The sequence below is a fragment of the Ammospiza nelsoni genome, chromosome 23, assembly GCF_027579445.1.
Source record: "Ammospiza nelsoni isolate bAmmNel1 chromosome 23, bAmmNel1.pri, whole genome shotgun sequence".
Classification (NCBI taxonomy): Eukaryota; Metazoa; Chordata; class Aves; order Passeriformes; family Passerellidae; genus Ammospiza; species Ammospiza nelsoni.
Window position 1 is genome coordinate 4,026,172 of NC_080655.1, and position 17,047 is coordinate 4,043,218.

Below are 17,047 nucleotides of genomic sequence, written 5' to 3' on the forward strand. Positions count from 1 at the left end.
ATCTGCACCTCCATCTCCATTTCCATCTCCACTTCCATCTCCATCTCCATTTCCATCTCCACTTCCATCTCCATCTCCATTTCCATCTCCACTTCCATCTCCATTTCCATCTCCATCTCATCTCCATTTTTATCTCCATCTCCATTTCCATCTCCATCTCCATTTCCATCTCCATTTTAATTTCCATCTCCATCTGCATCTCCATTTCCATCTCCACCTCCATCTCCATTTCCATTTCCATCTCCATTTTTATCTCCATCTCCATCTCATCTCCATCTCCATTTCCACCTCCATCTCCATCTCATCTCCATTTTTATCTCCATCTCCACCTCCATCTCCATTTCCATCTCCATCCCCATCATCTCCATCATCTCCATCTCCATCTATCTCCATCTCCATAATTTTCATCTCCATCTCCATTTCCATTTCCACCTCCGTTTCCATTTCCATTTCCCGTCTCCATCTCCATCTCCATTTCCATCTCTGTTTCCGTTTCCATTTCCGTCTCCATCTCCATCATCATCTCCATCTCCATTTCCATTTCCATCTCCGTCTTTGTCTCCATCTCCATCTCCATCTCCATCTCCATTTCCATCTCCACAGGCTCTGGACAGGCTTCTCCAGGTGGAGCAATGGAATTTGGCCCCTCCTGTGCCTGCCCCTGTCCCCCTGAGCCAGGCCTGCCAGGAGATGGCTCTGAGGTGAGTCCTGGGTTTGGAAAACACCTTTGTGTGACTCAAGGATGGGGAAACTGAGAGTTAAAACCTTTTATTGCATTTTCAGTCTTGTGAGAAGGGTGAGACAATGCAGGTGTTACAATTCACACCAGCACAATCAGAAGCTATTTCCTGATTACACAACACCATAAGCATTTCTTAGCTTGTTAACTTTTTGTCACACCATGATGCAAATGCCTTAAAACCAATCATCTAAAACTGCCCCTCGTGGGTCCCACTATAACACATCTTTCATAATTCTGTTTCTCCAAAGTATTTAGTTTTATTTGTAAGGCCATTTTTGAAACTTTTTTCTAGCTCCATTTCTCTCTCAACAACATCTATCTTATTCCATAACATTGCTAAATCAATATTTCTTATCTCAAAGCTTGCATACTGTGTGGGCTTTCTGTCAGACCCTAAGAATTCTCTACAAATCCATTTCCCACCCTTAGGAACAGGGGTCTGGGGACAGCCCAGCTCCTCAGGGCGGGACAGATCCTCCTGCTGCTCATCTTGGGAATGGGGTGAGGGTTCTGTGTCTGATCCTGCTGGGTGTGATCCCTGCTCAGTGTCCTATGGGGCATCCCAGCCCTTCAGCAGGAGCTGCTCCCATGGGAAACAGGGGATGAGCAGTGCAGGAACGAGGGCTGGATTTGCCCCTGAAGGATGCAGGACTGGGGCTGGATCTGCCCCTGTAGGAATTAGGGCTGGATTTGCCCCTGCAGAAATTAGGGCTGGATGTGCCCCTAAAGGATGCAGGAATTGGGGCTGGATTTGCCCCTAAAGGATGCAGGAATTGGGGCTGGATTTTCCCCTAAAGGATGCAGGAATTGGGGCTGGATTTTCCCCTAAAGGATGCAGGAATTAGGGCTGGCTGTGTCCCTGAAGGAATTAAGACTGCATTTACTCCCGCAGGATGCAGAAATTAGGGCTGGATTTGCCTCTAAAGGATACAGGAATTAAAGCTGGATTTTCCCCTAAAGGATGCAGGAATTGGGGCTGGATTTGCCCCTAAAGGATGCAGGAATTGGGACTGGATTTGCCCCTAAAGGATGCAGGAATTGGGGCTGGATTTACCCCTGCAGGATGCAGGAATTAGGGCTGGCTGTATCCCTGAAGGAATTAGGGTTGGATTTTCCCCTAAAGATGCAGGAATGAGGGCTGGCTGTGTCCCTGCAGGAGTTAGGGCTGGATTTTCCCCTAAAGGATGCAGGAATTGGGGCTGGCTGTGTCCCCTGCAGGAAATAGGGTTGGATTTGCCCCTAAAGGCTGTGTCCCTGCAGGATGCAGGAGCTGCTGCAGCAGATGAGGTCGGTCGCCTGCGATCTGCAGCTCAACAACAGCATCATTGAGAGGTGAGTGTGAGTGAGTGAGTGAGTGAGTGAGTGAGTGAGTGAGTGAGTGAGTGAGTGAGTGAGTGAGTGAGTGAGTGCGTGCACCCTGGGCTGCTGCTCCCAGCAGCATCCCTGCTCCTCACCCTGCTCCTTACGGGATCCCTGCTCCTCACCCATCTCCTCACTCTGCTCCTCGTGGGATCCTTGCTCCTCACCCTGCTCCCAGCAGGATCCCTGCTCCTCATCCTGATCCTCACCCTGCTCCCAATGGGATCCCAACTCCTCACCCTGCTCCTCATCCTCACCCTGCTCCTCCCCAGCTGCTCACCCTGCTCCCAGGAGGATCTTTGCTCCTCACTCTGCTCCTCACAGGATCCCTGTTCCTCACCCTGCTCCTCACCCTGTTCCCCCCACCCAGGCTGTGCTGGATGCTCTGGGTGGGCTCCCTGTGTCTCCCACCATGCACAGCCACACTCACTCTCCATGGGGTTTTTACCTGCCCCCTGTTTGCATCGTGGGCTGGCAGCAGCAGAATTTCTCTTTCTTGGCGTTTTAGACAAGAATTTCTCCATCATTTCATCCCCCCTTTTCCAGCCTTTTCCCTTTTCCCCAGCACTCACTGCTGCTCACTGCCACGGGGAACTAAATACAGATTTTTCTGCACGAAAACCTCTGCAAAACCCACAGTCTGTGATTATTTTTTAAAAGACAAAACCCAAGGAATTGGGAATCCAGTCTCTTTTAAAAGACATCCAGCAGTTTTTAAAAGACAAAACCCAAGGAACTGGGAATCCAGCCCTGTTTTAAAAGACATCCATCCGTTTTAAAAGATAAAACTCTAGAAATTGGGAATCCAGCCCTGTTTTTAGGACCACCTCTGACCCAAACCCTTCTGTCCCTGCAGGTTGGGTGGGGCTGCTCCTGCTCCCAGCGTTTGAGGGACGCGGTGAAGGTGCAGCTGCTGAGCCGAACCTTCCCAGCAGAGGGAATTCACAGCCCCTGGAGCCACAGAGCTGCTGGATCCCCGTGCCCTGGGAGCTCTCCGTGTCCTACCTCTGTGCCCCAGCACTTTGCACCTTCTCCCCCATCAGCCCCGAGTGCCCTGAGCGAGTTTGGCCAGAAAATCCAGTGGGGTTTTATATTTTTCTTGGTTTTTTTTTAAAAAAAAAAAACGCTTGAAGGACTTGGTTTTCATGGTTTATCTGCATCACTGTGTCAGATGAAGAGAAGAAGAGCTTTAATCTTTCATCCTCTTATTTATTCAGGAATGACTCCCACTTTAAATGTGCTGGAGTGGTGCTGGTGGCTGTGGGAAGGCATTGCCAACCTTTCCCTGCTCCAGAGGAAGAGGATGGAGGGGGAACACATCCCTGCCACCTCGCTGTCCCTCGGGAATGGCACAGAGAGGGCCCTGCTGGCCCAGCCCTTTGCTGGGGACAATGGTTCTGCTCCTTTCCCGGCTGTTCTGTGACCTGGGGGCTGATGAGGAGCCAAAATTCCCTGATGATGAGCCAGGGCAGGTGTGGAGCAGCCATAGGGATTGTCAGGAGCTGAGGTGGGAGCAGGAGCAGGAGCAGGAGATGTTTGTGAGAAGGTTCAGCCACCCCCCTGCCTGTCCCCAGAGTGGTTTAGGGGCTGTGCCCACATCCACAGCCCAGGAGCAGCAGGGTGACAGGGTGACAGATCCCACCCTGCTGTCCCCACATCTCCATCCCAGGGAGCAGCATCCAGAGCTGGGCAGGGTGACAAATCCGACACTGCTGTGCTCATCTCACATCCCCATCTCGTCTCCCCATCCCACATCCCTATCCTACCTCCCTATCCCAGGCAGGAGCAGGACAGGGTGACAAATCCCACCCTGCTGGGCTCATCCCACCATCCTGGCACATCCCAGGAGCAGCAGGATGACAAATCCCACCCTTTTGGGTTTATCCCACCACCCCATCCCAGGGAGCAGCGGGTCAGGGTGACAGATCCCACACAGCTGGACCCATCCCACCCATCCTGGCACATTCCAGAGAGCAGCAGGGTGACAAATGCCACCCTGCTGGACCCATCCCACAGCCCCATCCCAGGGAGCAGCAGGGTGGCAAATCCCACCCATCCTGGCACATCCCACATCCCCATCCCAGGCAGGAGCAGGACAGGGTGACTGATCCCACCCTGCTGGGTTTATCCCACACCCCCATCCCAGGGAGCAGCATCCAAAGCCGGGCAGGGTGACAGATCCCACCCTGCTGTGCCCACTCCACCCATCCTGGCACATCCCAGGGAGAAGCAGGGTGACAAATCCCACCCTGTTGGGTTTATCCCACATCCCATCCTGGGGAGCAGCATCCAAAGCTGGGCAGGGTGACAAATCCCACCCTGCTGTGCCCACCCCACCCATCCTGGCACATCCCACATCTCGATCCCAGGGAGCAGCATCCAAAGTTGGGCAGGGTGACAAATCCCACCCTGCTGTGCCCACCCCACCCATCCTGGCACATCCCAGGGAGAAGCAGGATGACAAATCCCACCCTGTTGGGTTTATCCCACATCCCCATCCCGGGGAGCAGCATCCAAAGCTGGGCAGGGTGACAAATCCCACCCTGCTGTGCCCACCCCACCCATCCTGGCACATCCCACATCCCCATCCCGGGGAGCAGCATCCAAAGCTGGGCAGGGTCACAAATCCCACCCTGCTGTGCCCACCCCACCCACCCTGGCACATCCCATCCCTCCCCCCGTGCCAAGGCAGCAGCAGGAAGGAGAAGCAGAAGCAGCAGCAGCTGCAGGGCTGTGCCCAGCCTGAGTTTCTTGCAGGAACATGCCAAGGGCGCCCAGGAGCCTCCCCCGCCCAGGAAACATTTCCCCGCTGGAATTTGGCACCAGAGCTCCCCATTCATTTTAATTATAAAAACCAACATCCTGAATGGCAAACCCAACTGTTTGCTGTGCTGAGGTGGAGCTAATCCATCCCTTCAGAGCTTCTCTCCCAAGAATTATTTTCTGGGCTTTCTAATGGATGTTATTTCGAATCCAGGCAGAATTTTCTGATTTTCATAAAGGAGCAGGGTCCCTGCTGCACCTCCTGGCACTCAGTGGAGCTGCACTGACTCGCACCAGCTGAGCATTTGACCTGAAACATGTTTGGCTTCAGCTAAAAGGGATTTATTTCTTGGCAAACAGAAAAAAGAACTTTTCCTAATAGCCCTTGTCGTGCTTTAACTGCTGTAACACAGCAGCTGCAGAGGGGACTTCTGGAATCCAAATGAAACAAGAGTTTTCCTGCCAATGTTAATTACTTGGGGTTTTCTTTTCCCCCCCAAAGAATATTTTAACCTGTGGCCTAAAATATATTTTAACCTGAATACCTGAAGGGACAGCTGGGAAGGATAATGAGTGTCACGAGTCTCTTCTGCAGCCTGTGCTTGCTGTGGGGACAGAAAATATTACATTTATTTAGTGTTTTTATGCCCAGAGGCTGCAGAACAGAGACTGGAGATGTCTCCTGGGATATTTCTGGGAAAATGAAAGTCCAGAATGGTTTTAGGAGGTTCCCAGCCAGGTGCCAAGTAGACCTTCACTCTCAGAAATTTCCTTTATTGTAGGTGATTCCTGATACAATGAACAGTTTGGAGGACATAGGATAAACCAACAAACTTTTGTGGAATTTACTGAGGGATAAATCTGCTGCTGTTTTCAAGCAGAAGCAGAGGAGATATGAAAGCAAATCCTGAATTGGGAAGGAAAATACCTTCCAAAAAATTAATCTTGCGGCTTAGCACAGAGCAAAACCCCAATTTTCCCAGCTGCATTATTCCTCCTTTGGTTTGAAGCTGTTATTAGGGGCTGCTTATGGCACTGGGCTGCTGTGATTCAGAGCCAGTGTTTTAATCCACCCTTCAAATTAAAATCCTTGAAAAGGATTTGGATATTCTCAGCTTATCCTGTCCTCAGGAGCACACGGGAGACGTCAAATTCAGCTTCCCCTAAGCCTGGATTCACCCAGCCCAGCTCTGCCTCTCCCTCCCTTCTCTCCCAAAAACCTGAATGCAAATGGACAATGGGAATATGAACAATTCCTTCCCAATATCTCATCTAAATCTCTTTTAGTTTAAAGCCATCCCCCTTGTCCTATCACTAAAAAGTCACTCTCCCTCTTTAAAATCCTGATTTTTATGGAGCTGTCTCCCATGGGATAGTATTGGGAAAATGAAAGTCCAGAATGGTGCAGAGGGGACTTCTGGAATCCAAATGAAACAAGAGTTTTCCCGCCAATGTTAATTACTTGGGGTTTTCTTTTTCCCCCCAAAATATTTTAACCTGTGCCGGACATTCACCCAGCCCCACGGGGGTCACTGTCCTGCAGGGACATCCCTGAGGAATGGGCTGGGAATGGGAGATGGGAGCAGGAGATGTTTGTGGGAAGGCTCAGCCACGCTGCCCCTCAGCCACCCCCTCTGCCTGTCCCCAGAGTGATTTATGGGCTGTGCCCACATCCACAGCCCCATCCCAGGAGCAGCAGGGTCACAAATCCCACCCTGCTGGGCCCATCCCACATCCCCATCCCATCTTCCCATCTCACCTCCCCATTCCAGGGAGCAGCAGGGCAGGGTGACAAATCCCAACGCAGTGGTGACTGTCGGGCAGGGAGAGCCCCCCGGGGGATGCACGGAACCCCTACCCGGGGAACCCCAGCCCCATGGGGTGAGTGTCAGGCAGGGAAAGCACCCCTGGGAATGCACGGACACCCCGGGGAACCCCAGCCCCATGGGGTGAGTGTCCGGTGGGGAGAGCCCCCTGGGGGATTCAGGGACCCCCTTCCCGGGGAACCCCAGCCCCGCGGGGAGAGCCCCCCGGGGGATGCACAGATGCCCCTGGGGAACCCCAACTCCAGCTCCACGGGGGTGACTGTCGGGCAGGGAGAGCCCCCCGGTGAACCCCAATCCCAGCCGCACGGGGGTGACTGTTCGGCAGGGACACCCATCGGAGCGGGGATTCCCAGCGACAGAGCGCGGGGACATTCCGTGCGCGGCCGGGGAATGCCGGGGCGAGCAGCGCCAACACCGCGGGGGCAGCGAGCGCGGAGCGCCCCGACCCCGACCCCGACCCTGACCCTGGGCGGGTCCCACGGGAGGGGCGCCCGCTGCCGGTGCCTCCCCCGCCCTCCCCGCCGTGTCTCCTCCCTCCGGCCGGGCCGAGCGCCCGCCCCGCGCCGCCGCCGCCGCTCCGAGCCCATGGCATCGCCGGCCGTGGCGCCGTGCCCCCGCCCGCTGCCGCCCCCCGTGCCCGGCTCCATGCGCCGCCCGCCGGGCCCCGCCGCGACCCCCGCCCGCCCCGAGGGGAGCCCCGGCGGGGCCAGGGCTGCGCGGCGGCTGCGGCGGCGCGGGGGAGCCCCGCGGCTGCTGCCCGACGTGCGGAGCATCTTCGGGGCGCCCCGAGAGCCCCCCGAGCGCGGCCGCGGGCACCGCTTTGCCCCGCGCCTGCCGCGCCGGGGATGGTGCGACCTGTGCGGGGAGGCGGTGCGGGAGCGAGCGCTGCGCTGCGACTGTGAGTGCTGTCCCCTGCCTGCCCCATGCTGTCCCCTGCTTATCCCCTGCTTGCCCCTCGCTGTCCCCTGCCTGCGTCTCGCTGTCCCCTGCCTGCGTCTCGCTGTGTCCTGCCTGCCCCCTGCCTGCCCCTCTCTGTCCCCTCACTGTCCCCTGCTTGTTCCTACCTGCTCCTCGCTGTCCCCTGCCTGTCCCCTACCTGCCCCTCACTGTCCCTTTCCTGTCCCTCGCTGTCCCCTTCCTGCCCCTTTCTGTCCCCCGCCTGCCCCTCGCTATCCCCTGTCTGCCCCTCGCTGTTCCCTCTCTGTCCCCTGCCTGTCCCTCGCTGTCGCGCACCCCTGCCCTCCCCGCATCCCTCACCCTGCCCGGACTCTGCCCCGGCCCCTCTCCCTCCCCTCGCCCCACTCTGCACCCCTCAGGTCCGGTTTGTGACGGGCCGGGGTCTCCGGGTGCGGGTGCGGGGCCGCCGGGCGGGTTTGGAAAACGCAGCTTTTCCAGGAAAGAGATGATGATCGCTGCTGGGCGGGGTTGGCATCAGCGGTGAGCAGGGAGGGTTGGCCTATGTAAAGCGTTACAGCGAGGGGTAAAGTCCTCGGGAATTTGTGCCTGAAGCTCTGCCCGAACCCCGGGTGAGGGAATTTGTGCCAGTGATGGCTTTGCCAATTATGGTTTGTGCCAGTGATGGCTTTGCCAATTATGGTTTGTGCCAGGGATGGCTCGTGCCAGTGGTGGCTTGTGCCAATGATGGGTGATGTTTCCTGATGCATTCCACCTGGGTGCCTTGTGCCAGTGATGGCTTTGCCAATGGTGGCCTGTGCCAGTGATGGTTTGTGCCAGTGATGGCTTGTGCCAGTGCTCCTGATGCTGCTGGTGCTCTGCAGGAGATTCATCCTTCCCCTGGCTGGGAGTGACCCGTGTTAGGGGTGGTTGGAAGGGAAAATAAGAGGTTTTATCAAAGCTGTGTCACTGATAACTTTGGGATCTGAGCCCCGCTGGCTGTGAAACCTCTCCTGCCCCGCTCAGTCGGGGAAACTTTTTTGGGATGCAGCTGCTGGGCCTTGAGGCACTTGAAAATTTCCCCTGGTGGGGGTCAGCTGAGCCTCTGGACTTTTGGCAAAATTTCCTGGTGGGGTCAGCTGAGCCTCTGGATTTTTGGCAATGCTGATGCCATTCCCTGCAGCTCTGTGCCCACAGCATCACCTGTACCTGTGATGGGTGTGGAGGGCAGGGAGGCGGTGCCGGTGATAATTTGGGACTGACCCATCCCACTGGGGTGGGGGAATGGTCGCTGCTCATTTTTGGGGTTGTTTAGAGGGCACCGGGGTAATCAGTGCCTGGCTCAGGCATTCCTGGTGCCCAGCTTGGCTTTCCTCAGCTCACAAACCCATTCAATGTTTTTTTGGGATCTGTGGGGCGGACAGGGCTCTCTGCGGTGTCGTTTGGGATGAAGGGCGGCCGGGGGAGGCAGCAGCACCATCTGGCCCTGCTGCAGCGAATTAGGGCTTAGCCCTAATGACTGCTGTTAATTAAATGTCACCCAGCCGCCACCACAACGTGACACGGCGGGGCTGCACCCTGGTGGCAGGAGCGGGGTGTAAATCTGATGTAAATCTGATTTATAGGGTGCACCTTTGCTTTCTGTTGGCATTCCTGGTTCATTCCCTCAAAAGCTGCTGAGGGCCAGGAGATTCCCCGGGGCTGGGAGCTCCTGGCATGAATGAGTGTGCTTAAAGAAATATCTAGTTTAGGAGAAATAAGGATTATTTGAGGGAAAAATAATTGTTGAGGCTTTTTCACCAGCCCCTGAAGCTGGGATGAGGTGTGAGGTGAGGTTTTTGTGCTTTGAAATCCTGACTTGAAGTAGAAATTCACAGAATTTTGTGGTGTTGCGAAATGCTGCATAAAGAGCTGTTTTCAGGGACTTCTCCTCTGGCAGGATGTTTTCCATACTTATATTGAAACCGATTTTAAATAACTCCATTTCCCTTTTCATTTCAGAGAATTATGCAGACTGTGGGAGTAGTTCTGCCTCAAAAACTCCCCAAACAACCGGGCTGGGGGGGAGGGACACTCATATCTGCATTCCCTGTCATCCCAATAGTGATTCCCATTAAAAATGCCTGAGAGCTGCAGACGGGGCGTGCTCTCCCCCTTCAGTGAACATTTATTTTTTTTCTTTCTGATGCAGAGTTGCTGCTTGTTTGCTTTTTGACTTGCAGCCTGAGGATACTCAGGTTTTTTGTTTGTGCACTTCTGGCCTATTTTTATTTATGTCAGATCTGGCTGTATTTAGTGATGGAAAAGTAATAGTAAATATATATTAATATTAGCTTCATCATTATTAATTATTAAATTAAGTATATTAATACGGTAATATTAAAATTAATAATTGAACTTAATAATCAAATTTAATAATTTAATTATATTATTACATTAAAATTAAAATTAATATTCACTTGATATATTAAATATATTAAAATATTTTATAGTAAATTAATACATTAATATAAAATATTAAATTGTAATATTAAAATGGGAAGGTGACATTTATTTATTTACATTTATAATTTTAGTTATTTAAATAACTAAATGAATAAATATTATATATAATAATAAATATTATATATAATAATATTATCAATAAATAAATGTATAATGTTTGTTCATTTATTTATTTATTTATTTGATTATTTACAGTTCATTCTAGAGAAAAGGAGTCTCAGGAAGACTTTTCTGATTTTAACCCAAGTTCTGCCCATGGGTGCTGCACCTGGGGCTATTGCAGATGTTTCCTGAGACATTTGGGAGCCTTTTTTTTCCCTGCTTTTATTTGGAATTTTCCAGGCTCTGTGCAGGACAGACATCCAGCATCCTGCTCCCAACTGGTGTCAGCGTGAGAGGGTGGGGAGGTGGGAGCAAATCCTACTGGAATTCCCTGAAAATCCTCATTTCCAGCCTTGGAGGGAATGGTTTGGGCAGGAGGAGGAGCTGTGCCTTAAATAGCTCCTGTCTCATGCGCATGGCTTTGTGTTGTCAGCTCCCAGAGCTGTCTGTAGTAAAACAAATCACCTCTGTGTGGGTGTGAATGTCTGTCCTGCTGCTGGGGGACAGACAGCTTTTCCTGCCAGCAGGGAGGAGCAGGGTGCAGAGGTGCTCTGGGCTGTTTGGGTGCAGTTCTTGGGTGTCCTGGTGACTCACGGCAGCTTCAAAGCCCTCTGTGTGTTCCCCTGGCCTCTGGGACAGCACAGAAACCAGGCTGGGCTCGGAGCTGGGGAGGGTTGGGTGAGAATGGCTTGGTGTCTCTGATAGCCAAAAATCAAAGATTTTGATATTTGTGTTGATAAAATGAAGGGTTTCTTTGCAAGGAAACCAGCCCTGGCTGCTTCCCTGTGGGCAGGGCTGGCGTGGGGCAGCCCTGCAGGGAAACCTCAGAGCGTGCCCAGCACCTCTGCAGAGCTGGAGCCAGCTTTGATCTGCAGCCCTCGACACACAGAGCCAGCTCAGCAAATCACCTGAGCATCCAAATGGGGTTTGTGCCTCTGCTCAGCAAAAACCTGAGCATCCAAATGGGGTTTGTGACTCTGCTCTGTTCAGCTCAGCTTCCAAATGGGGTTTGGGCCTCAGCTCATCAAAGTCTCTCAACATCCAAATGGGATTTGTGACTCTGCTCAGCAAAAACATGAGCATCCAAATGGGGTTTGGACCTCTTGTTCTGCTCAGCAAAGCCTCTCAGCATCCAAATGGGGTTTGTGCCTCAGCTCAGCCCAACAAAGCTGAGACCTCAGCATCCAAATGGGGTTTGTGCCTCAGCCCAGCTCAGCAAAGCACCTCAACATCCAAATGGGTTTTGTGCCTCTTCTCAGCAAAACTCAGCATCCAAATGGGGTTTGCGCCTCTGCTCAGCTCAGGTCAAAGCCCCTGAACACCCAAATGGGGTTTGTGCCTCAGCTCAGCAAAACTCAGCATCCAAATGGGGTTTGTGCCTCAGCTCAGCAAAGAACATCAACATCCAAATGAGGTTTTTGCCTCTGCTCTGCTCAGCAAAGCCCCTGAGCATCCAAATGGGGTTTGTTCCCTTGCTCTGCTCTACTCAGCTCAGCATCCAAATGGAGCTTGTGCCTCTGCTCAGCCCAGCAAAGCTGAGACGTCAGCACCCAAATGGGGTTTGTGCCTCAGCCCTGGAGCCACCCTGATCTCCCTGAGCAGCTCCCTCTGTGTTCAGGCCCTGTGCTGAATCCGCCCCTGTTTCCTTAAGCTGGTAAAACACCATTTCTCTTTCTGATTTGTAGAGCAAACTTCATGTCTAAGGCTGCTGGTTCTCAGGGAGCCGTTTGTTTAAGATAAGGAGCTCTTTACCGAGTCCTTTACCTGCACCAGGCTCTGCTCCCACTTTGCTGCTCCTGTGGCTTCTGTGTCTCTCCTCCCACACTCAGCCTCACCCCTGTAAACAACAATCGCCGACAGCACTTTGCATTTCTGTCCCGTTCAGCTGATCCAGGCAGATCCTGCAGCTTTTCCTGCTGCCAGGTGGGGATGGGTGTGGACAGGGTGGGGTCCAGGGTGGGTCCGGGGGTGTCTCCACCCATTGCAGGCAGGGTGTGCTCCTCCTGCTCCTCCCCGCGAAGAGAGGGGCTGTGGGCAGGGACAGCGACCTGCCCAGAGCTGTGGGACCGGCTCCTGGGCTGCCTCGGCTCTGCCAGGGTGATGTTTCCTGCTGCCTTCCACCTGGGTGCCTTGGGAAGGGGTTATGGAGAGAGACGCCAGCCCAGGCTCCAGCCCCCGCCTTGCAGGTTGGTCTTTGGGCTTCTCTCTCTGTTTTAACCCAGTGGAGTTTGCTGGTCTCCAGCTGCCTCCTTGCAGGTTGGTTTTTGGGTTTCTCCCTCTGCTTTATCCCAGTGGAGTTTGCTGGTCTCCAGCTCCCACCTTACAGCTTGGTTTTTGGGCTTCTCCCTACTTTGCAGGTTGGCTTTTGGGTTTCTCTCTCTGTTTTATCCCAGTGAGGCTCAGTGGAGTTTGCTGTTGTGGCTCTGGGAAGGAGGGAGGTGACTGAAAAGCCCCCTGAGAGATCTCAGTGCTTTTGCTGCTCAGGACAGGGTTGGAATGGCTGAATTCCATCTTTTTCACCCCCTGTGTGGTGCAGGGTGCTGGGGGCTGTTTGTCCTGAGCAGGGAGGGCACGGGGACTGGGTACAAAGTGGCAGATTTCAGGGGCATGGTTGAACTGGTGTTTGTGTCCCACCCCATCACGGGATACCCGGTGCAGCTGTAACTGATCCACCATGGGATGGTTTGGGTGGGAAGGAGCTCAAAACTCATCCCACCCCACCCCTGCCATGGCAGGGACATGTTCCACTGTCCCAGGTGCTCCCAGCCCTGCACAACCTGGCCTGGAACATTTCCAGGGATCCAGGGGCATCCACAGCTGTGTCAGGGCCTGCCCACCCTCACTGGGAACAATTCCTTCCCAATATCTCATCTAAATCTATTTTATTTTAAAGCCATCACCCTTGTTCTATCACTAAAAAGTCACTTAAAGCCCTGATCCTGATTTTCATGGATGGCTCTACGAGCCTCTCTTAACTATGTGCAGAGTTTAAATCAATATTACAAATATAATTAATCTCAGTGTATCTCTTTAACCTCTGATTAAACACTGGGGATTTTTTTTCCCCTCAGACTTTAAAAGGCTGAAAAAGCAGTGTTTAAAAGTGCTGAAAAGCAGCACAGAGAGAAGGGAGGATGGCGGAAAGAGACCTCCCAGCGCACGGCTGAGTCCTGCGCTTTCTCTCCCTAATCTCTTCTGTTGGGTTATTTTATCTTATCAAGCAAAAAGCCCCAGAAATAGAAAGTTTTCCATGGCTTACAGGAGATGCACAAGCCCTGAGCTGCTCAAAAAAATAAATAAATAACCCTTCAGATGGCAGCAGGTTGTAAATGGCCAATGTCAGGGCTTTATCTCCGTGAGGGAAAAGGCCTCTGGTGGGGGCAGACACAGCAGGCACTGGAACAAGTTTTATCCCAGAGCATTTGGGGTTGGGGAGAGCTCCTGGAGGATGCCAGAGGGGGAGGAGGGAGCAGCCTCGTGTTTTGGGCTTGTAACAAAGAGAATCCGTGAAATCTTCAGGCATTTCCCCCGAGGCAAGGCCTGCTCCAGGGGACTGTGCCCGCCCCGGAGGCCCAGCAGGGAGGTGCTGCTGCTCCCAGGTAGGTGCTGGTGGCATTTCAGGGTTTTTGGGTGGGTTTGCTGCTGATTTTTGGGGTGTGGGCTTTGCCTTGGCACTGCTGAGCCCAACCTGGACATGGGGATCTGTTGCAGATGTCTTTTTATGAAAAATCCTTTCCTTAGGATTTTTCCTCCTGAGAGCTAAGCTATATTATATTGAGGAATGCTAAACTATACTAAAGAATACAGAAAAGATATTTGCAGAAGGCTAAAAAGATAATAATGAAAACTCCTGACTCTTTCCAGAATACTAACTAAACTATACTAAAGAATACAGAAAGGATACAGACAGAATGCTAAAAATATAATAATGAAAACTGGTGACTCTTTCCAGCCTCAACACAGCTTGACCATAATTGGCCAATAAATCAAAACAATTCACAGGAATTCAATGAAACAATCACCTGTTGGATAAACAATCTCCAAACACATTCCAAAGCAGCAAAACACAGGAGAAGCAAAAGAGATAATTATTCTTTTCCTTTTTCTCTGAGGCTTCTCAGCTTCCCAGGAGAAGAATTGTCACAGACATCTTTAATGAAAAATCTTTTCTTTAAGATTTTTTCCTCCTGAGAAGCTGAGAGACCTCAGGAACAAAATGTAAACAATGGTTATCTGCTGCTCTGGAATGCAACAGGTGCATCTGTGATTGGTCTCATAGAGTTATTTCTAATTAATGGCCAATCACAGTCAGCTGGCTTGGGCTCTCTCTCTGAGCCACAAATCTTTGTTATCATTCCTTTCTATTCTTAGCTTAGTTAGCCTTCTGATGAGATCTTTTTCTTCTATTCTTTTAGTATAGTTTTAATGTAATATATATCATAAAATAATAAATCAAGCCTTCTATAACATGGAGTCAGATCCTCCTCTCTTCCCTCACCCTCAGACCCTTGTTGATGTCACAGGGACCCTGCCTGGGTGGGCACAGAGCTGGCACCACACCTGTGGCACCAGGTGGCTTCACCTTCCCCTCTGGCTCCTCAGGGCATGACTGCTGTGCCAGCTGCTACCCCAAAGGGGAATTTGGGGTTGGTTAAATCATGCCAGCAGCTGTGGTGACAGCTCTGTCACTGCCAGAGGCTGCAGTGGCACAGGGACCTCGCAGATTGTGTTGGATGAGCCTGTCAGATCATACTAAATCCATCCATGAAAACATGCAAAAGCTAAAAGATTTGACAGCTCAAATTAAAGAAGATAGTAGGTCCTAGTTAAATGATTTGTTCCAAAAATGAAGCTTTGCACCTTAGCTAAAAAAAAACTTGGCAAGATAAGTCTCTATGTATTGTTTTAGTAGCTATATTAGTGGTAATACCTTGCATACTTCAGTGTGTGCAATGAATGATGAACAAAACTATCTAAGAAGTTTTTATCATACAAGAGAGAGGTAAAAAACAAATTCACAGAGAGTTCTCGACATCTCACAGAGATAATAGATGAAAGTATAGACAAAGAAGAAAGTTTTAATTAAGACCTTAGAATTGCCAAGACTTTTTCAAACAATAACTTGTAACTATTATCAAACATAATTTATGCCCTTTGAACTAACTAGAATTTCACAGCATTAAATTGCTGTGTTGTGATACAGCAATGCTTAGTGCAAGCAAAAGAATGCTTTAAGTAAGTAACAAACAGAAATATGACTGTGCCCTTTGCTGAGCCAGAGATGGGGCAACTGAGAGGTGTGTTAAAAACTTTTATTCCATTTTTCATTTGAAGGGTGAGACAACACAGTTGTTATAATTCACACCAGCACAGCCAGAAGCCAACTATTTCCTGATTACAGAGCACTATTAGCATTTCTTGGCCTATGTACCTGAGCAGGGACATGTGTTAAAAGGACATGTGTGTTAAAAGGGACACGTGCCTGAACAGGGATATATGTTTTAAATGGGATGTGTTAAAAAGGACATGTGTTAAAGGACATGTGTTAAAGGGGATGCGTTAAAAGGGACATGTATGCCTGAACAGGGACATGTGCCTGAACAGGGACACATTAAAAGGGACATGTGGCTGGATGGTGGCATGTGTATTAAAAGGGACATGTGTGCCTTAAAAGGGATGTGTGTTAAATGGGACATATGTGCCTGAACAGGAACCTGTGTTAAAAGGGACATGTATGTTAAAAGGGACACATGCTTGAACAGGGACATGTGTTACAGGGGACATGTGTGTTAAAGCTACAAAACACAAGTAATAAACAACATGATTATGAAAGTTTCTTTTTAAGTCCAAACCATCTGATTCAGACCTAAAAGTGCCCAGGTGAGCCTGCAGGGATGGAGCTGCAGGGTTGGGGCAGTGTTTCAGGAGGATTGAAACCTTCCCTGGGTTTGCTCTGTGGGTGCCACAGGGCCACATCCTGCTGCCACCCCTGAGGTCACCCCACAGTGACATCAGGCACACAGGAGCAGCTCAGGCTTGCAAAACCCAAAACCCACCCTGCACGTGGAGCTGGGTGAGCCCCTGCAGGATTCCAGAGCTTGGCTGGGGGAAATCTCCCTCCTGCCACGTTGTGCCAGCTCTCAGACACCTGTGGAGCACCTGTGGAGCCTCCTTGTCCTTCTGTCCCCATTCCCACCTGGGTCAGGTGGAGCTGGAAGGTGCCCTGTGGGGTCTGGGGGTGGGAATGGGGGGATTGGGGTGGGAAAAATGGAGAAATTCTTCCCTGGAAGGATGGGACAGAGCAGCTGTGGCTGCCCCATCCCTGGGCAGGACCTGCTCCGTTGGTGGAACCTCGGGTGTTAACTAACCAGGTGGCCTTTGCTAAATGCTGCTCCCAATTTTTGAAAGATCCCCGACCCAAAGCTTTCAGCTGGGGCAGGTGAAGGGTTACCCTTCGCAGAGGAGCTTTAGGGTCCCTCCCCACCCAAACCATTCTGTGACTATGTTTAGGCACTGAGGTGGGCATTTAATGGGCGTTTATATTGCCCATTTTACCCCCCACCCCGAGTGACTTTACCTGTGAAAAAAGGGAAATTCCTTTCCCACCAAAGCTTTTCACAGTATCATGACCTTTTTCTCCCTCTTCTTTTTTTTTTTTTTTTTTTTTTTTTAAACTGCATTTCCAAGTGTTCCATTGTTTGACTGGAATGGAAATTATCTCCAAGCCTGAGTGGAGGCATCCTGCTCCTCTTGGCAAACTGCTCACGTGGCTGCTTCCTAAAGCTGTGCAGGGTTTCTAAAATTAGTGTTCCCCACCGGATCCTCGGTGATTAGGGTCTGTTAATAGGGGATGGTG

At 51.3% G+C, this 17,047-nt stretch overlaps 1 protein-coding gene across 1 annotated transcript in view; it reads left to right on the top strand.

The window, feature by feature from the left end:
- Positions 1-7,275: 7,275 nt before the first annotated feature.
- The window catches only part of RASSF5 (Ras association domain family member 5), a 32,039-nt gene continuing 22,267 nt past the window's right edge, over positions 7,276-17,047 (top strand). The window contains exon 1 of the mRNA XM_059488083.1: positions 7,276-7,588. Within this exon, the coding sequence (XP_059344066.1) occupies positions 7,276-7,588 (313 nt within the window). The remainder of the gene's footprint in view (positions 7,589-17,047) is intronic.